The 21066-nt window shown below is 41.9% G+C and overlaps 2 protein-coding genes across 3 annotated transcripts in view; both read right to left on the reverse strand.

Annotated features, from left to right (window-relative positions):
• Window positions 1-4364, reverse strand: part of LOC112238503 (voltage-dependent L-type calcium channel subunit beta-4) — a 58264-nt gene extending 53900 nt beyond the window's left edge. Inside the window, exons 1-2 of one of the 2 annotated variants that reach the window (XM_024407083.2) lie at window positions 4092-4364; window positions 2617-2700 (exon numbers count right to left, since the gene is read on the reverse strand). In XM_024407083.2, coding sequence (XP_024262851.1) covers window positions 2617-2700; window positions 4092-4142 — 135 coding nt within the window. In that variant the 5' untranslated portion in view covers window positions 4143-4364. The remainder of the gene's footprint in view (window positions 1-2616; window positions 2701-4091) is intronic. The other variant, XM_024407088.2, reaches the window with a different exon arrangement.
• Window positions 4365-5849: 1485 nt separating this feature from the next.
• LOC112238527 (signal transducing adapter molecule 2) lies at window positions 5850-20910 on the reverse strand. Its single transcript, XM_042319381.1, has 14 exons — window positions 20724-20910; window positions 19802-19886; window positions 18349-18424; window positions 17413-17508; window positions 17095-17241; window positions 11745-11811; window positions 11404-11605; window positions 11097-11191; window positions 10848-10930; window positions 9926-10013; window positions 9701-9755; window positions 9162-9318; window positions 8277-8437; window positions 5850-8137 (listed from the first exon to the last, which is right to left on the reverse strand). The coding sequence occupies exons 1-14, from the start codon at window positions 20761-20763 to the stop codon at window positions 7969-7971; spliced, it is 1521 nt and encodes a 506-aa protein (XP_042175315.1). The 5' UTR covers window positions 20764-20910; the 3' UTR covers window positions 5850-7968.
• Between the last annotated feature and the right edge of the window lie 156 nt (window positions 20911-21066).

The following is a 21066-nucleotide window of genomic DNA, read 5'->3' on the forward strand; positions in this document are numbered from 1 at the left end:
CTGGGTCTTCTTTCCCTGTGGCGGTCCTCATGAGGGCCAGTTTCATCATAGCACTTGATGGTTTTTGCGACTGCACTTGAAGAAACTTTCAAAGTTCTTGAAATGTTCCGTATTGACTGACCTTCATGTCTAAAAGGATTGATGGACAATCATTTCTCTTTACTTATTTGAGCTGTTCTTGACATAATATGGATTTGGTCTTTTACCAAATAGGGCTATCTTCTGTATACCCCCCTACCTTGTCACAACACAACTGATTGGCTCAAACACAATAAGAAGGAAAGAAATTCCACAAATGAACTTTTAACAAGGCACACCTGTTAATTGAAATGCATTCCAGGTGACTACCCCATGAAGCTGGTTGAGAGAATGACAAGAGTGTGCAAAGCTGTCATCAAGGCAAGGGGTGGCTATTTGAAGAATCTCAAATATAAAATATATTTTTTATTTGTTTAAACTTTTTTGGTTACTCTATGATTCCATATGTGTTATTTCATAGTTTTGATGTCTTCACTATTATTCTACAATGTAGAAAATAGTAAAAATAAAGAAAAAGTAGTGACCGGTAGTGTACATGCTAGCAGATGTCCATAGACTTCCAGTCATTGTGCTAACACTAGTTAACATTGGCTCGTGAAACTACCTCTAACTTTGTTTGAACTGGACACAGAGACATAAAAATGGTATCCACAAGTTCATCTGACTCTGGGGAAGTAGATAAAGGGCCTCCTTGCCAAAATCCCGAAGTATCCCTTTAACACTCTCCAGCCACCACTCTTGTCTGTAAAGAGATTAAATCCAAACACATAGCTCACTGACAGTGACAGGAGTGACCCAGAACAACCCCTGGTCTGAACAAGTTGGCTGCCGAAGGACAAGCACAGAATAAGAACAGGGAAAATTTGTAAGATCACCCAAGATACGCATAGGGATCTCTTGCCACTATGCCATGCCCATGATCATATGCTCATCCTTCTCTAACCTTAATACCTTAACTTCAATATGGGGGTTTTCCCCAGCAAAACGGCAGCATTGAAATGACGATTGAACAGATCCCATATTATACCTTTAAGTAGATTGGATAGATGCACTGGATAGATGCACTGGATAGATGCACTGGATAGATCCACTGGATAGATACACTTAACACTCAGGGCAGATGTTGTTTCTACATCCATCGATATACTCTTATGAGGACAAACTGAGGAAGGTCAGCCAGGCGGTAGGGTAGGAGCTGTGTGTGTGTGTGTGTGTGTGTGTGTGTGTGTGTGTGTGTGTGTGTGTGTGTGTGTGTGTGTGTGTGTGTGTGGTGTGTGTGTGTGTGCTGCGTGCGTGCGTGTGCGCGCACATGCGTGTGCGCGCCTTGTGTACCTAGATGACTTGTGAGAAACTGTATTTTCCCTCTAACAATATGCTTCAATCAGGCACAAATGTATTATTGTCACACAGCATGAGATGCATGTCTTCAGGACCTAATTGGATAAACATTTACCGTTTGAGAGAGGAATAAACTGTGAAAACTGAACAAACTGTGCCTACATCCAATTAAAAGACAAATGATTAATAGTGTATCGTTTAAAAGAAGGGTATAGTGAACATAGAATGAGGCAGACTGAGACTCTGCATATCCAGACCGCAGCTGCGACCTGAAATATCACAGTATGCAAAGTAACCATTCAAACAATAAATTCCCTCATGACTGCAGTGACCTACATATAAAGTACATTAAACACATCCTTATGCATGTACACATTCATAAAGCCTTTATAACAGCTACATAGGACATAACAGCCATCATAACATAAGTCATAAGTGTCATAAGCAAATCTGACATGCTGATTTGGAGCTGATTTGTTAAGCTTTAATATGTGCACAGCTTAAATGCACGTGCATACACACGCACACACCTACACACACACACGCTAGCATGTGATAGGCAAGCCCCCTGACAGAGAGAGAGAAGCAGAAGCCAATAACATTAAGATGTCCTTGTAATGCTGAATAGCCTTGACAGAGGGCAGTTTCCTAGGCAACCCATTACTTTGGATGTCACAGTCCAGCAGAAAATGGTCCTCTCTGTATTACTGAATAATCATTTTAGGACTATTTTTGCATTTGTTATACTTTCATTTGCCACTGGCTCACCAGGCAACAGAGGTGACAACCCAATGTTGAAGCAACACCTGTTTTGTTAAGTGTGTTCACTGTTCTCTTCTCCCAGAATAATTTAACCATTCAGAATGTTTCATTCAGACAATACATTTTGCACAGGATGACCCACATTTGTTAGGGGTCTAGTACAGACAGTACGCAACTGACAACTGTTAATTGGATAACACAACTGGCAGTTGGTTACAAGAGCATTCATTGCTGAAAACCGAGCAGCAAATATAACTAGCTGGGTTTATAGAGGCATGATAGTTGTGCTGTAGTACAGTGTATAGCCTAGTTTTGGACAAGCATGTAGAGTGTAGTGGGAACAGTTTTCCCCTGATACAATTTTTGTTCCTGACTAGTAATTCTGTAATTATTCTCGTAACAATATTGTGATATCACAATATCTATAGTAATTGCTTTGTAATTGTGTAGTAATGTTGTTTTTCTAGTTTCTCTCACCTGTCTGAGGATAAAGCTGGTGGAGGTGGTGCTGCCGTCACTCCTCTTCAGCCGACTGCGTCTGGAGTAAGTCCCTCTGTTCACCTGGTGGGCACAGCCAAATCACATAAGTCACTCTCACTTTGCAGCACCACAACAAGGGCACCTTCAGGAACTCCCTATCTGACTCCAGCATCTGGGGTCTCAGGTGATCAGGTGACTGTCGCCAGGTGGCTGGGCAAAGCCGAAACATACTGTATGCATTTCCATCCAGTAGACTTCTGGGTGTGACGGTGTAGACTCCTGGCTGAGACCTAAAGACTTTCACTGGCTCCCCAAACTAATGCCTCTAGGCTTTAGCTCAGCTAGAGATCTTTCATAAGAACTAAGGATGTCACATAATTGTAGAGGGAAAATACAACTGCATCACATTTCATTTCTGCCTAACTTAAAAACAATTGTGTCGTATTTACAGTTTATCACATGTTGACTTGACTCTATGCTGTAAGATGTTGAATATGTAAGCTGTTGTATGTAACACATTGATAAAAGGCTGTGAAACTAGGTCATGTGTTCAGTCAGTCTGCCCTTCATAATTGGATTCCAGCTATATGGATGAATTATTAAATACCCTATTTCAAACCACATAAATCAGATTCACACACCCTACCTGCAAAACTTCACACCGAACATCAGTAACCATCACATACAGTAGGGAGGCTATGACTGTACCTAGCCGATTAAACTCAACTCCACAATTTAGGATGGAGTTAATGGCAACTAGCGTGAGCGGACTGGAGCTCCGACGTCACATAAAATGAAGAAAAGATGCTGAAATCAGTCATTTAAAAAAAAAAAAACTTAATTTTACGTGACATCGGAGCTCCAGTCCGCTCACACAAGTCGCTGCTCAACTCCATTGTAAAATCGTGGAGTTGAGTTTAGTCGGCTAGACCAGTGGTTCCTAACCTTTTTTGGTTACTGTACCACCAAGTACATTTTGCTCTGCCCAGAACACTTGAATTCCCCTTCATGCATTTTACAAGTAAGTCTATGGTCTCATGAGTCTTCTCAAGCACCCCCTGTGGATAGGCCAAGTACCCCTGGGGTACTTAGGAAACACTGGGCTGGACTGTACCTTGCATTATTGAGAGTTGTTTTACAAATGTGAGAAAATAAATAAACTACTGTAGCCTATCAATAAGGAAATATTCAGACAACATTACTCAAGAATAGAAGCTGACATTTTTCTTCCCCTGTAACCAACTTTCTGAAGGTAGCCCCATAGAGAATGTTTCCCCCATTTTGGTGCAGTGGAGAACACTTTGTTGTCCCACACTGACCTCCTAGGATAGTCCTAAATACATAAACGTAACACACATCACCTCAGTTGGATTTAAAAGTCCAGTGTTTTTGTTGTTGTTGACAACAGTGGGAGAATCGAGTCTGGGACCAAGAACAGCGTGTACAGTATCTCATATAACGCGGCACTTTACCTTCTGGAGTCCGTCGCTAGCCCCGTGACGGGTGTAGATATGCCGGGACATCTCGGCTAGTTCGTCGGTCCAGGGGGGAGGCTGTCTCTCTGTCCCGGTCCATGGCAACTGCTGTTGCGGTTGTTGAGTTGGTTCCTCCAGCTTTGCACTGTTGCTTACAAACTGTCAAAGAGATGAGGAACGATACAGTACTTTCTTGGTAAACAGTCCGTGTGAACGAACCAGTCTTTGCGCGTGTACAGTGCTACTCCACACTGCTGTTGTATGATACGCTACAGATGTGCACGCGCAACTGGCACGATCTTGGCTGCTGGTCTCTGCTTCCCGCATCATCCATCGTGCGGTCCATCGCCATTATGGCATTGGTTTTATCTGTCATTATTATCTTTGTAAAATAGCCTAAGATGCAAATACACAATTGTTTACGTTTGGATGTTTCTAGAGAAATAAGCTTATTTCATTACAGTTTTGTTTTATTACATATTTGTATGTTATATTATACTGTATATTTATGTATTTCTGACCATGGAATAACCTCTGAGTCTGTACATATCTATGGATTTGGAATTAAAAGAATGTAACAATGTACTCAATAATTAAATATGAAAACAATAAATCGTGGTGAAATATATTTGGGGATTAGCCTCTGCATGTGAGAGCTGATAAAATAATGAAACTTATTGTCCCTTAGGTTTCCACAAAATATAAATTCATCTTTGGTGCTCTGTCTTACAAGGGGGAAAATATAAGAAAAGACATACAGTACCAGTCAAATGTTTGGACACACCTACTCATTCCAGGGTTTTTCTTTATTTTAACTATTTTCTACATTGTAGAATAATAATAATGAACACATCAACACTATTAAATAACACATGGAATCATGTAGTAACCAAAAAAGTGCACTGGACCTTTAGTTTCAGTCTCTCTTTGAGTGGGGAAAAAAAGAGTAAAGAAATGTATCCTGCCAATAGAGTATGTGTATCCTGCCAATGGAAAGTTAAGCCAGTAAGACAGCTCACATAATAAATTGGAACACTTAGGACACCAGGCTTGTTAAAGCTTCAGCTTCTGTGCTAGAATATTACTAGTTCAGCTCTTCAGTGGTCGAATTGTGAACTCAAAGAAAACGCTCACTGAATAAAATATTGTCTCCTAGTAACAATTATAGAGGTGACTGCTCATGCATCACTGGTCACAGTGAGATTCTCTGGAGAGATTCTTCATATAGTGATTCTCCTTCCTACGTAGACATTTGTTCACGCCCCTCACCAAGGTCATAACAGAAGGAACCGAGCCATACAGAAGGTTGTTTTAACAGAAGGAACCGAGCCCCTTCACCAAGGAATCCAAAGGAAGGGACACACCATGACTCATTGAACATTACATCTGACAATAGGGGACAACCTCCAGTTCCACAGGTACAAGATGAATAGTGTTGCGTCTTCCCCTTCCAAATAGATTGTAAGACCCCATACATGGTCACAAAGAAACGGAAGACATGAGTGAAAAGAAGTCCTTTACAGATGTGTAAAACGCAGGAACATTATGTGTATGATTTCTGCATGGGAGAACATGCTCCGCAACCATCTGCCTTGTAAATGACTGCCTATTGTTATTCTCTTTCTACATCATGTGTGTCATTGACTAACTGTTCTCCCGTCATCCAGCATACACTTACAAGACGTCCAATTATTTCACACTATTCAGAGAACACATAACAACAACAAGAAAAACAGAATTATCAGTACAAGAGAGCCTTGAACACAGGTACATTTTATTTGAAAGAATATTAGTCGACTGTGTTTCGAAATGATTTTTTCAATAACACAAGATAAAGAGAAACCTTGATGTTACAAAACATAGTCGGTTATTATGTCGGTAGTACTGAATCGGAACATTCCCTGGAAACGTTTTAAATATAAAGGATTCTAGATATACAATGTCAATTCCTTATTCCTAAAGAAAAACAAGGCATCCAGTGGTAAATAAAATGTTAACAAGGTTAAAGTGCAATACCCACAATGCCAGAAGATATTTTACATGTAATGTACACAACACCTTTTAATAAGAGGCAAGTTAAGACAAATAAAGCATAGACAGTTCTTATGAGTCAGAGTTGACTTGATCCAGATTAAACAAAAACAGAATCCTGGTCCTCGGTCTCACGCAACAGATTCATTAAGTTCAGATGAACATTTTAGGTCTAACAGTTCTCTAGCTACTAGTCTTTGTACAATCCACACCTTTATCAGTAAAGACCCATTTCTAGCTGTTGGTCACGGTAGCTATTTGTTCTGCTTGCATTTTGGATAAGACACAAATAAAGTAAAAACAAAAGCATTAAAAGCAGAAAGTATATCTTACATCTAGAAACCATAAAATATTATCTGATCATATGGATATAATCCAGGGAAAATATATAATATAACAAATAAAATACAAATAGAATTACAACATTAAAATTAAAGGTCCAACTGCAGAGCAGACAGCCATACAAATGCAAAGAATGCATAAATTAAAATATGTTTGGGAAATAGATTTCTATGAAAACGTGACCGCTCACAGCCCAGAAACATAAAAAGCAGACAGATATCAATTTAATAAAATCACAGACATCTATTAATAACATCTATTGTCAAAAGCCTTTTCAACAAAAGAGTGAATTAAGAAAGACCATAGAAAAATAGATAGGACTAGTCTCCTTTCCCAATCAACCACTTATAGCTTGCAATTACATCTTGTTAACCACTGTATGCGGGTCCTCCAGGAAGTTGCCTAGAGCCTTGGCACATGAATGTTGTGTTAACCAAAAGCCATGTTGTCATTTAGCCTAGTCCCAGATCTGTTTGCGCCATCTTTCCAACTGCAGTATTGTTATTGTCAAGCCAAACATGACAAATTACATGAGTTAGCAAGAGAGCAGAAACAGACAGGCACCCAGGCTAGATCACATTTGCATTACAAAAAAAGTAATGTGTATAAAAATGTATATTGAACCTACAACTGCAGTAATTTGGAAAGGCTGCATGGTCACAATTCAAAATCTATTTAACGCCAAGTTAATTTGATAAATTCACCTTGAAGTAGCACACAAATAAAAATGTTTAAACATTTTGCTTTACTCCTAGAATGTATTAAACACCCAAAGGGTGTTGCAAGGCAGGCAGTGTATGGGAAATTAATCAAACTATATTGCGGTGTTATAGTAGTGACTAAACCACAGAAAGAAATACCGATAGCTGTAGCACTTCATAACCTTTGGCCCCGAGAAGGGTAAACTAAAGTGGATGATGCTGTTAGATAGAAAAAAAACAAGTCCTGGTCGGGGTCAATTCCATTTTGAATTGACTTGTCCTGGCCAGCCATGGACTCCTTCAATCGGACTGATTTCCTGATAGACCAGAGGGTGAAGAGAAATCAACATTTAAAAATATAAAATAAAAATGGAACAGGGACAAACACACACATAGCATCTATGATGCAGTTTGGAAATGATCAGCTGGACAGCTGCCCACTTAAATGTTTTTTAGGCAAACCAGGATAAGGAAAATTACTTATTTTACACTCTCTACTTAAAACGTTCATCCCTTCAAAATGGGCTGTGGTGGCTGGTAGGTTGGCATGTAGTCTCCCTCCTCCCACACAGCCACTGACCTTTGTTACAATCATCTAGGTAGTGTCTCAAATGGTACCCTGTTCCCTACGTAATGCACTACTTTTGACCAGAGCAGTAGTCCACTACGTAAAGGGCATTTATCATAAAGGTCAAAATAGGGGGAGGATAATCACACACACACACTTGTGTATTGTTGTACTGTGTCTGTTGGTGGAGATATGCTGCTGCTCACTCAGACAGCCTTGGTTGTATTGCACTTTACAGGAGAGGCTGCTGATAATAGGCCTGTTGCTGCTGTGGGGTCTGGTGCGATGAAGCAGCCATTTGATAGGAGGCTGGTGGCAGGTTGGAGTTCTGATAGGCCGACATGTCCATCTGTGGGGCTACACCCATCTGTGGTGGGTAACCGGCAGGTGCATATGGAGAACTGCAGTGAAGAGACAGAATAGTACAATAGTTGCCACCTACCGCCTAACACAAGCATAAAGGCCGACATTTAACCTTAACACAGGAGCAATGCCACCCTCCCCAAAAAACTTGGCTCACAACAGAGAGGAGAGGCCTACCTGTAAGGAAGCTGTGCTGGCTGACCATTGGGAGATGTGACGTTAGGGGGGAGCGACTGGAGTGGTCCGGGTTGGTCAGAGCTCATGTAGGCCTGCTGGCCTGGGGGTCCCTGTGGCATCCCTGGAGGCATGTAGGAACCACCAGCCTGACCTGGGTATCCCTGAGAGAGAAAGAGACCGTGTTCAATATGAAATTTGATAAAATATATTTTTATTTAACCAGGCAAGTCAGTTAAGAACAAATTCTTATTTACAATTACTGCCTACACCGGCCAAACCCGGACGATGCTGGGCCAATTGTGCGCCACCCTATGGGACTCCCAATCATGGCCGGTTGCGATACAGCCTGGATTCGAACCAGGGTGATGCCTCTAGCACTGAAATGCAGTGCCTTAGGGCTCCCGAGTGGAGCAGCGGTCTATTTCATAGTACACTCACTGTATATTGATTTACTCCACAAAAATATAGCATACGTTGGCAAGAAACAACATTACTTCAGGTGCAGGCAGTTACACAAGGGACAGCTTGTTTCTAAAATGGCTTTGCAGAGCTGTGCAGAAAGTGACAGAGGTAAAAAGAGTCCAAGCATGACCACTGGATTCTCCCATTAGTCTACATCTGCAAGGAGGGACACTGACATCAATCATCAGGGACAAATTGCACAGCAGACAAAACACACGAGGTCACACAAGGTCTGCGTCTGAAATGGCATCCAGTTGCCTACATAGTCCAAATATTATTATTTTTTAACCAGAGTCCACCATATGAATATGGTGCCTTTATGGACACTGGCATAGTGTCTGAGGTCACCTGGTTGTGGATGTACAAGGTAGTGACCTGAACAGAAAGTACGTCACAGTGGTTTGTTTCTTTCTCCTAATTGACCTGCATGGGGAGTTGAGAGGCAGGTGCGTAGTGGGGCTGCTGCTGGGACTGCAGTTTGGAGTAGGCTGTGTAGAATGGTGCCTCGTTCATCAGTTTGTTATAGAGCTCCAAGGCCTCCAGCACCTTCACATTCAGCTCAGACAGCTCAGAGTGTTGCCTGCCAGGGATGGAGGGAGAGGGGTGGAAAAAGAGAGAGAACCGCAATGCGAAGGAGAGAAAAAAAGAAGAGGTTATCACGACACTTGTAGGACAAAGACTAAGGTTCTGTGAGGGTGATGATCCCTGGTACTCATCCAGATAGTCAACATAAAGCAGGTATAACTAAATTAATAACAACTATGTACTCTGGCCAACATATTTGACTAACCAATAGAAATAAAGGGTGTCATGCAAACACTGCAGTATAGCCTCTAATATACTATTGGAAATATTGTCCATTATGAGTAAGTACACTGCAGTATAGCCTCTAATATACTATTGGAAATATTGTCCATTATGAGTAAGTACACTGCAGTATACTGTAGTTAAATTGACTTTACCTGTCAATGTCTTCCAGCTTGTCATCAATCATTGGATTCATCTGCTCACAAGCACCTGAGAGGGTAAAGCATGGATCAAGTGAGGCTAAACAGACAAGAACAGTGTGAGTGTAGTGGTGTAGTTAAGCCAACTGCAGTATGTGTGAGTGAGTGAGTATATAGTCAAGACAACTGCATTGTCAATGAGCATGGGATTTATAAGAACAGTAAGTCATTGTTTTATACCCTCCAGTTGGACCAGCTCTGGGCAGTCAGGTGCTGCGTCAGCAGGGTCAGTATTCTGGAGCAGATACAGCGCTCCATCCATCTTCTCCTGGGGGGAGTAAGAGAGGGGGGTGAGGGACAGGTGAAGGGAGGAGAAAGTCATATATGATGCTACAGGGTTTTCATTGGTCAAATTATCAAAATGAATGGTGGACTGATTGATTGTACCCATTTAACCAACTATGAATAAGCTAAATTATATAGGCCTGCAGGTATGTACAGCCATAGGCTGAATCCCAAATCACTCCCTTCCCCTTGGTCTTCCATTTGTGCATTCACGCGCACCTCCGCCATATGCACATCGCACCAGGCTTCACAGCAGCAACAGGCCTACTATCAGCAGCCTCTCCTGTAATGGCAGGCAATCAGGGCTGTCTGAGTGAGCAGCAGCATATTTCCACCAACAGACACATTGCAAGTGTCCCAAAGGTAGGTGATAATTAACTCTCCAACTCTTCAGCCAAGCCAGCAAGGCTGCAGGCTTCAGAGTGAAGCACTATCCCGACACGCACCGCAATATGTTTGGAGTTCGCAATGTAATACAAAAGAATGGAGAGGAATTCTGAAATATATGCCACGTCTGATTTCAAGACCTGACACAAGTAACAGATGAAATACCTCGCGAATAAATGTTCACTGGTACGGAGGTTCATCTTCTAAAGTGACAGGGGGATTTGTTCATTATAATTTCATGCCAATTGTATTATTTTAAAGTAGAACATGAACTGCATCAGTCAAGTCACGAGTGTCCCGAAGTTGATGGGTTTATTGATTCCCTCGCCACTCTGGAAGTCACCCTCGGACTTTCATCAGCAACATGTGACAACGTGCGAGTGGTTTTGGAAGCACCAATATAGTAGGTCCAGTACGTAGAGGCACCCACCTCATCTATAAAGACAGGCTCAGACTCCACTATGGCTTCTATTTTGGGCTCCTCCGGGGATGGTGTCTTCTCCACATACGTTACTGTTAGGAGAGAGATTTACATTTGACATTTAACCGACACACTTATCCAGAGCCACTTTACGGTCGGGATTTCAAACATGAAACCAAACACTAGAACGACTCTCCCTGCCTCAGTATGAGGGTACAAGAGAGTGAGGTATGGTACAGGACAAGGGGACGAACCTACCTAGTTCAGGCTCAGCATTGAGGTTGGTCGTGACAAAGTTGGATGGGAAGAGACCTACTCCTCTGTGGTTCTCTCCTTTCCACCAGTTTGAATCACTGTGGCAGCAACATGGTGTTATCAGTTCAAACATTCTTGTAAGTAAAACCATTCATTTTGTTTCCATAAAAGGACTGCAGAACCTGAGAAGGTTGGCACTAGATATATGACTGAAGACAATTAAGTTGAAGCGTGGTTTCCACATTGGCCTATACAATAGGTCATCACATAGGTCAGACTCAGGTTTCCATAGCAACACGTCCTTAGCTACCTGTCGTCCAGGACTAGAATGAGCTCCCCCGTCTTGAAAGTGAGCTCGTTGTCTTCGGCGGCCTCAAAGTCGTAGAGCGCCCGCACCTTCCGAGAGTCCTTGCTACCCCCGCCTCCGTTGGTGTTGAAGGGGGGGTCGGCGGACACGGTGAGGGGCCGCGTCTCAGCATGCTGCTTCTGTTCCTGCAGGGACAGCTCGATAGCTGCAGATAGGATGACAAAGGCATGAGGGTCAAAACACATATGTTTTAATCTCTCTAATAATGTATTTATTCATCCACCTGCACAGTTCATAATGTAATATAATGTGGTGTTCTAGAATCTGTTGGATAGGATCTGTACCTTTGGCAAGGTCATCATCGTCAGATGGTTTACTAACAGCAGGTGTGGTGACCTTTAAGCTGGACCCCTGATGACAAAGAGGTGGTTGGTTATAGAGAGCGAGAGAGAAAGCCTTCCAGAACAAATGGGGATTTGGATTATTTGTGACGCCACCTGTAGGGATTAATAGGTACTACAGGATTTCCATGTAATATTGTGGTAGTAAAGAGTATGAATAAGAAAGGACCTCAAATAAATCATCACTTCATATGCTTAAAAATATAGCCCAACAACAGGAATATAGTGACATTCTATGAAGAATAAACTGTCACTGTCTGTGAGAGGGGTTGGGCAAAGTAGTTTCAGTAGCAAACACCTCAGGGTGCCACTTATTAACAGGACACTCAGCCGACCATTTCAGCTCGGAAGTAGGCTAAGCAAATAAGCACCAGACTGTTCCTCAATCACAGCAGGAAGTCTCATCCCCCTTATAGGTAGAAATGGGGTATTATCAGAGGAAATTACATTCGGCGCTCATGCCTTAAAAACAGACACACAAGCTCCACCCTCGTCCTCTTTATTGGCAACACATGGGTGAGCAAGTGCACTGAGAACACAGGCAGACTGCACAACACGGAGCCAGCGAATGTATACACACAGAGCTTATTTGTTACAGGGGACCACAAGTGGAAGTCACGAGGAGAACTTTGTGTTTGAGATAGGTAGACGATAACAGTTGTTTTAGTTTTGTTGGCGATAGCAGTTGTTTTAGTTTTGTTGGCGAGTCTGGCTACAATCAGAGGGTAGAGTACTGAAAGATTATGGTGAATTTTTAAAATAAAATGTCGGGTCAAATGGTCTATTTTCCAGGTAAGGCGCATAGTCCCTCAAAAGAACAACATAACATCAAGGCCCACTGGCACAAAAAAATGGTCAATTAAAACAATAGCCAAACTCTTTTAGGCGGGAGAAACAGAGTTAGTAGGGAGGGAAGACTGGCCACAGCTTATACAATGATATAAAATGTTATTGGTCACATACACATGGTTAGCAGATGTTATTGTGAGGGTAGCGAAATGCTTATGCTTCTAGATCTGACAGTGCAGCAATATTTAACAAATTCCACAACAAAACGTAATACACACAATCTGGTAAAGGAATGGGATGAGAATATATAAGTATAAAATATATGTATGAGCAGTGACAGAGCAGCTAAGATGCAATAGATAGTGAAGGATACAGTATATACACACACATATGAGATATGTAAACATCCTTAAAGTAGCATTATTAAAGTGACTAGTGTTCCATTTATTAAAGTGGCCAATGATATCAAGTACATAGGTAGGCAGCCCCCTCTCTGTGTTAGTGGTGGCTGTTTAACAATCTGATGGCCTTGAGAAAGGAGCTATTTTTCAATCTCTGTCCCAGCTTTGATGCATCTGTACTGACCTCGCCTTCTGGATGGAAGCAGGGTGAACAGGTAGTGGCTTAGGTGGTGTTTGTCCTTGGTAATCTTTCATGCCTTCCTGTGACATCGGGTGTTGTAGGTGTCCTGGAGGGCAGGTAGTTTTCCCCCTGGTGATGTATTGTGCAGACCGCACCACCCTCTGGTGAGCCCTGTGGTTGTGGGCGGTGAAGTTGCCATACCAGGCATTGATACAGCCTGACAGGATGCTCTCAATTGTGCACCTGTAAAAGTTAGTGAGGGTTTTCGGTGACAAGCCAAGATGCGCCGCCTTCACCACACTGTCTGTGTGCGTGGACCATTCAGTTTGTTGGTGATATGTACACCAAGGAACTTAAAACTTTCCACCTTCTCCACTGCTGTCCCGTCAATATGTATAGGGGGGTGCTCCCTTTGCTGTTTCCTGAAGTCCACGATCATATCTTTTGTTTTGCTGACATTGAGTGAGAGGTTATTTTCCTGACCTCCTCCCTGTAGGCTGTCTCGTCGTTGTTGGTAATCAAGCCTACCACTGCAGTGTCGTCTGCAAACTTGATGATTGAGTTGGAGGCGTGCATGGCCACGCAGTCGCGGGTGAACAGGGCGTACAGGAGAGGGTTGAGAACGCACCCTTGTGGATCCCCAGTGTTGAGGATCAGCAGAGTGGAGATGTTTCCTACCTTCACCACCTGGGAGAAGCCCGTCAGGTCCAGTACCCAGTTTCACAGGGCTGGGTCGAGACCCAGGGTCTCAAGCTTAATGATGAGTTTGGAGGGTACTGTGGTGTTGAATGCTGTGCTGTAGTCAATGAACAGCATTCTTACATTGCCCTATACCTCTGGACAAGAGGAATACCAGTGTGAAGGCAATTGCATCGTCTGTGGACCTATTGGGGGCGGTAAGCAAATTGGAGTGGGTCTAGGGTAACAGGTACGGTGGAGGTGATATGATCCTTGACTAGTCTCTCAAAGCACTATTTCAAGACGTTGGCCTGGGGGGGGGGTTGGTTTATGACAGTCATAAATACCTCTTCCCCCCTTTTTCCTCTCTCTACCCTACTAAGGTTACATTTGCAAAACCCTTGGTTGACATAGATTCTTGGAACGTCAGAATGTGGGGGGAAATTAACTATATTCTGGTAATCCGAACAATTGAACATATGCGGTGGTACTTAATGAATATGATGTCAGTTCGGTTGTCATCTGAGACATTCCCATCAGATGACAAACTCTACAGTGGAAAGTCTACACATAGAGTTATCGGATTCACATGGAATTGTTGTTCAATTTAAATGTTTGAATATGAAATTATTTGTGATGGGATGAAATGTGATTTTAGCTTAAAAAAAATGTGACATTTGGGTTTTCATAAGATAGGGCTGCTCAATCAGTGGCCCTCCCCTGTGAAGGGACAAGGGCTATAAAACTGACAAGGTACAAATCTGTCGTTCTGCCCCTGAACAGGCAGTTAACCCACTGTTCCTAGGCCGTCATTGAAAATAAGAATTTGTTCTTAACTGACTTGCCTAGTAAAATAAAAGTACAAATAAAAAAATGTAAAAAAATAAGAACTACAGAACGAAGCTAATATCAGCATGAGCTTTGGTTGTGAATGGTATGAACTTTTGAACTCTTATTCACTACAGAAGTGATACCTCCTAGCGGTTGAGTTAGCGACCGCAGCTGCAAACGCAGGTTAGGAAGGAACAGACAGAGTATCCCGTCTATCACACAACGACGTTACTACAACGTATCCAATTGACAACCAGAGACATTCTTCAAAGGACAGAGGACTCGGTTTGGCAACACGGCCTTCCATCTACCACCAACCTACTGAAGCGCAGCTCAGAGTAAATATTTATTGCATTTTCCTTTTCCAAATGGGCGTTAATTTAGAATGCATAAGATACTGTATTTACGATAGCACAGTTTCTCCCTGTGTCTCTCAGTCTTCCAGCTCTTTCACTCCAACCCAGCCCCTTTTCCTTTGTGTAACAAGCTGTCATATTTGTTCTGCCCGCTAGGAATGTTTTGCTTTATGACGTAATTTGTAATCAAGTTATGATGGATTATGTGTATGTGAATTCTGTGTGATTAGTTAAGTATTTAGTAAATAAATAAACCCAATTTTGTATTGCTGATTCAAATCGTTAGCCAGGGTTCTTACAGATAACCAAGAATTTACAACTTTCAGATGAGACTGAAGTAAGATGAAGATTAATGTTGACTGCTATGGATGTAAAATATTACTAGGTCTTTAAGAGTTTATTCGGAAGATAACAGCTCTATAAATATTATTTTGTGGTGCCTGACTCTCTAGTTATTTACATTTACATGATTAGCTCAATCAGGTTATATTAATTACAGAGAAATTTTTCATAGAATAGCATGTCATATCACTTAATCCGGCATAGCCAAAGACACGATAACTACATGATGACAGAACTGAGTGCTATGGGGCAATAGTATTTTAGTTCAGTTACCTTAGCTTTCTTGGGAACAGGAACAATGGTGGCCTTCTTGAAGCATGTGGGGACAGCAGACTAGGATAGGGAATGTTTGAATATGTCCGTAAACACACCAGTCAGCTGGTCTGCGCATGCTCCGAGGACGCAGCTAGGGATGCCGTCTGGGCCGACAGCCTTGCTAGGGTTAACACGGAAAAGGAGAGCCCACAGTCTTTGGTAGCGGGCCATGAAAGTGGCACTGTATTGTCGTCAAAGAGCACAAAGTTGTTTAATTTTTCTGTGAGCAAGACGATGTCCGCTACGGGGCTGTTTTTCTTTTTGTAATCCATGATTTTCTGTAGACCCTGTCACATATGTCTCGTGTTGAGCCATTGAATTGTGACTCCACTTTGTCTCTATACTGACACTTTGCTTGTTTGATTGCCTTACGCAGGGAATAACTACACTGTTTGTATTCGGTCATGTTTCCAGTCACCTAGCCACGATTAAATGCGGTAGTACGTGCGTTCAGTTTTGCGCGAATGCTGCCATCAATTCACAGTTTCTGGTTAGGGAAGGTTTTAATAGTCACAGGGGGTACAACATCTCCTATACTGGCCCACCGAGTCAGCGTATACATCAATGTTATGGTCTGAGGCTACCCGGAACATATCCCAGTCCATGTGATCAAAGAAATCTTGAAGCATGGAATCCGATTGGTCAGACCAAGTTGGATAGACCTAAGCACAGGCGCTACCCGTTTTAGTTTCTGCCTATAGGAGGGGAGCAACAAGATGGGGTCATGGTCAGATTTGCCAAAAGGAGGGCGGGGAGGGCCTTGTATGCATCGTGGAAGTTAGAGCAGCAGTGGTCAAGTGTGTTACTCGCTCGTGTACTGCAATCGATATGCTGATAGAATTTAGGTAGCCTTGTTCTCAGATTAGCTTTGTTAAAAATCCCCAGCTACAATAAATGCAGCCTCAGGATATATGGTTTCCAGTTTGCATAATGTCCAGGGAAGCTCCTTGATGGCCGTCTTGGTATCCCCTTGCGGGGGGATAAATATGGCTGTGACGATTAGCGAGGAGAGTTCTCTTGGGAGATAATACGGTCGGCATTTGATTGAGAGGAATTTTAGGTCAGGTGAACAAAAGGACTTGAGTCGTTAGTCATGAAACATACACCCCTGCCCTTCTTTGTGCAAACAAAGGATCCACTTTGGGAAAGTCGTATTCCCGGTTGTAGTGCTAGTTGTGCTGGTAAATTGAAGTCTCTCTGATATCCAATAGTTCTTCCCGGCTGTATGTAATAACACTTAAAGTTTTCTGGGCTAACAATGTAAGCGATAATACATAAAAATATTTAAAAAAATACTGCACAGTTTCCTAAGGACTTGAAGCAAAGCTGTCATCTCTATCGGCGCCATCTTCAGCAACACTAGGTTAGGGGGATGGACGCCAGGCTGTTGACTACTTTACCTGTGAGCCAGAAGACGGGAAGGCGACCCCCTCCTCTCTCAGAGACTTAATGGTGGCACTGATCAGACTGAGCTGTGGATCTTTCTGGAACTCATCACACCACTCCACCATCATCCCCTTCAGCTTATCACACACCTTGGGGTGGGCCTGCGGGGATAATAGTAATTACTTTTAGGCTACTTACTTATTTGATCGAGGCAAAACATTGACACAAAGAGCTTGATAGAGCCAGTTGATTGTTATCCTCACGTACATAAGTCTGAACGTCATCAATTCACCAGACATATTTCAACAGAAAAACTTGGACAGCTTACGTACCCTGCTCAATATAGCTCGGACTTCAGTGGCAAAGTCCCGTGAGCAGATTTCTAAGTGAAAGATTCTTCCACTGTTATTGACACAGGCAGCCAGCAACTGAAAAAGAAGGAGAAAAGCCAGGTTAGTCCAGTAGTCAGCCTGGATTATCTATTTTGAGGCTTTACAGTAAAACAAGAGTAACGCTTTGATTCACATCCACACCAAAGTTTAATAATTGATTAACACATTAACAGATGACACCGGGGGGCTAAAGTTGACTGAGTGAGAAGAGAGAGACATCTAAAAATAAATAGAACAGATATGTGACCATCTACCCCGATGGTGAGTCAGAGAGGAAGATCACATGTTCTGACGTTGAGCATCATCACTCCATAATAACTGTGAGCAGCAGAAAGAACAAAACAGTAAAAACCTTTCTAGGGCCATGGATCATCACACTGACTGTGCTGTGGCAAGGCTGCACACAGCGATGATACTGAGTTACGAGCTCAGAGCTCTAGAACTGCCAAGAGCAGCAGGAGATGGACCACTCCTCCCAAATACTTTATTACATCAGACGGGAGTGTCATTAAGGCTTAGGGCAACAGTCAGTTTTTGATCCACCAGCCACAGTGTATAAAGAAATTCACACTCTGAAGAAATTCTAGCACATTGTTCAAACTCTGTTGTCCATCATATAGCAGGATTCATGACTCATATTACCTGTGTATATGATCCCAGTCACTCAACAACCTCTAGGTCCTGAACCCAGGAAGTGAAAAACCTGACCTTGCACTAGGTTCACACCTTTCCAATATATTTCTACATTGGCTTTAGGCTAAGCAGAACTCTATCATACATTAATAAACCTGTTATACAGTAAGGAAAACCGCAGGATTTTCCAACGGTCTAGTGAATGATGTATTTTGTCTTGAATAACACAATGAAGTGACTCACGGTGAGGGCTTGCATGGCAACGTGTGGGACCTTGTGGTTTACTCTCTTCATCACAGACCTCAGGCAGTCCTTAGCTCTGGGAGAAGACAGGCAGGTAGAGACATACGATTAATATGGCACACAAGTAGTAGGTTATTACAACATGAGTCATCTTCGATATACGCTTATTAATTGCATATTAAAATAGCCCACTCCCCTCCAATCTTCCTGGAGACCTGCTGATACACTATTATGACTCTGCAGTTTCACATATTACAAATACTTGGAAGCAATGTTCCCGATAAGAGAAGCACGAGATTAGAAAGTTGAGTGAAGTTCAGAGTTGTCGCCATTAAAAAAAAGACACATAACGTTTCCTTTTACTGTGGGAATTGTGATCGAATCAATGCAATATTAGCCACTTTCAATGCAACATACGGAAACAAAAACGAACTATGTAAGACTTAGTATGCAAAACTAACTGTGCAAGAGATTTTGTTGTAGGCAGAACGCATCAGAGTATGATTCTGTGCATTGACAGGCATGACACAGGCTCGTACTCTACACAGACCGATGCGCCATAACCAATCAGAGATGCAGTAAATAGACCTTTGCCCTATATGGATTTGTGCAGTTCACTTTTACAGTATGAGCAATTGCGATTATTATGCGCTTGTTTTGAGATCAAAGCAAGGGCTGAACGTAGCCATGTGTGCACATTTGTTGATATTTCTTGCTAGTTAGTGAGTTATTTGCCCAGTTATAGCTAATTTGTAGTCAGCAATGTGGGAATGATTGCATCCTACAAGAGCACAAAACATGTACATTTCTAGCCATCATCTAGCTAGTCAGGCAAAGAGCTTTTCTTTGTATCTTAAAGGGGCAGTGTATATTTTGAGACAGGCTTGAATAAGCTAAGTAGCCAATAGGCAGAGGGTAGCATAATTTGTCTGATTCTCTGCAATAATGGTTTGGGAATCAAATGTATTTTATTTTGTAAAGTGGTTTCTTGCATTAAACAACTACATTTTCAGTCACCTCCTTGTCTGAAGTGGATAAACAGGTTAATGTCAAGCCCTGCATGTTTTTTCTCTCTCAAGAGTCTCATGGAATGTAGGCCTACATTGAACAACACACATTGGCTGCTACTGCTATTTCCATGTTAAAATGTTATGTGATGCATTTTCTCCATTGTTTTTTTTTATTGGTAGGCCTACATTGTGATCAAATAGCCACAGTAGCCTACTTGAAATCGGGTACAGCCTCAGTGTTCACAGTAAACGCGCACCGGAAGTTGCATAGATATTTCACAAGGTTCAAGTTTGCGCTCAGCAGACATGTGATTTGCTCAGTGACGAAAAATATTAGAGAGAACATTGCTTGGAAGTACTTGAAAATTAGCCAGGCAGCTAGTGCTCTGGTCCAAGTAAACAATTAAGTTATTTTTGAAACAGGAAGTCTCATTCCAGCTTACCCATTGGGTGTATGTCCAACCCTGTCACAGATATCCATGATCAGGGCCCAGTCCTCCACTGTATTGGTTTCATTGGTTGCTTTCTCTGACAATGTGGTACACCGGGATACATGTGGTTAGGTGAGAGAAGAGAACCTGTGGTTCGGCATGTACTGTCCATATTATCGCTGCTTTAAACAGTTTGAGCCTGTATTTTCATAGGATTGACAGTTACTACTTTTATGGAGGGTGTATGATTAAACTAGCACTAAAGCAGTTAAAAATAAGTTATTCCTTATAACTTCTTTGTTATGAAATAGCCATTACACATCGGTGACTAGCTTGTTAGGTGTAATTGTACAAAGTTCAAATAATAGTGTACAAGGGAAACATGAGAGCTTGTTCCAAAGATGATAAACTGCTCATGGAAAGAGGGTGATTTGCATGTAACATTTGTTGAAGTAAACCTAAAACTAATCCAACATACATCTGGCTAGTTAACTAGATGGATAGCTCATGACGTTATTTTTTAATATGTGAGTTTGTTGCAGTTTAGGCTGTCTCGTTATTTAAAATCGTTGATTAGCTACAATACACTGATTACACAACAACTAGCTAACATACTCGCTAGCTAACATATATAGCTAGCACAGTGGTAGCTAGCTAGATAGGTAGTATGGCCGATGACTGTCTGCTAACCCTGTGACTACTAAGTTAGACTTAGAGAGTTTACCAAACCACATAACTGGTTAGCTATTTGGATAATATAACATTTGATTATAACGTCAACGTGTAGCCAATGATATGTATAAATAAGGTGTCCCCTTCTGTATGTGGTGTAGCCAGACTAGTTGTTGTTAGCTTGCTGTCGGTAGCTAAAATGAAGCTAACTAACAGTTAGCTCACTCCGAATCAAATTACCCAAATGAAGTGCTCAACTTACCAACATCTTGGTCGAATGGATTCTGCGCAAATAAAGGCATATTTATCCCTTTAAACCAACCGACGTTGTTGAGAAAGAAAACGTATACTATTTTTTTCAAGATTATATATATTTTTAAATCCCTTCCTCATCCATCAAACTCTGTACACTTATACCAGTTGCTCTTCCGTAAACTTAGGTGGCTGCAAAAATGCCTGATTTATTTTTAGAATTAAATGCAAAAACTGTAGAACTCAAATCATTTCGACACTTATCGATGCACATATATTTCAAGCTAATTAAAGAACGCAAATTAAATTTCTGTATTTCTACATTCAAATGTATAATGTACAGGCAAATACAA

Source organism: Oncorhynchus tshawytscha, linkage group LG03, assembly GCF_018296145.1.
Source record: "Oncorhynchus tshawytscha isolate Ot180627B linkage group LG03, Otsh_v2.0, whole genome shotgun sequence".
Classification (NCBI taxonomy): Eukaryota; Metazoa; Chordata; class Actinopteri; order Salmoniformes; family Salmonidae; genus Oncorhynchus; species Oncorhynchus tshawytscha.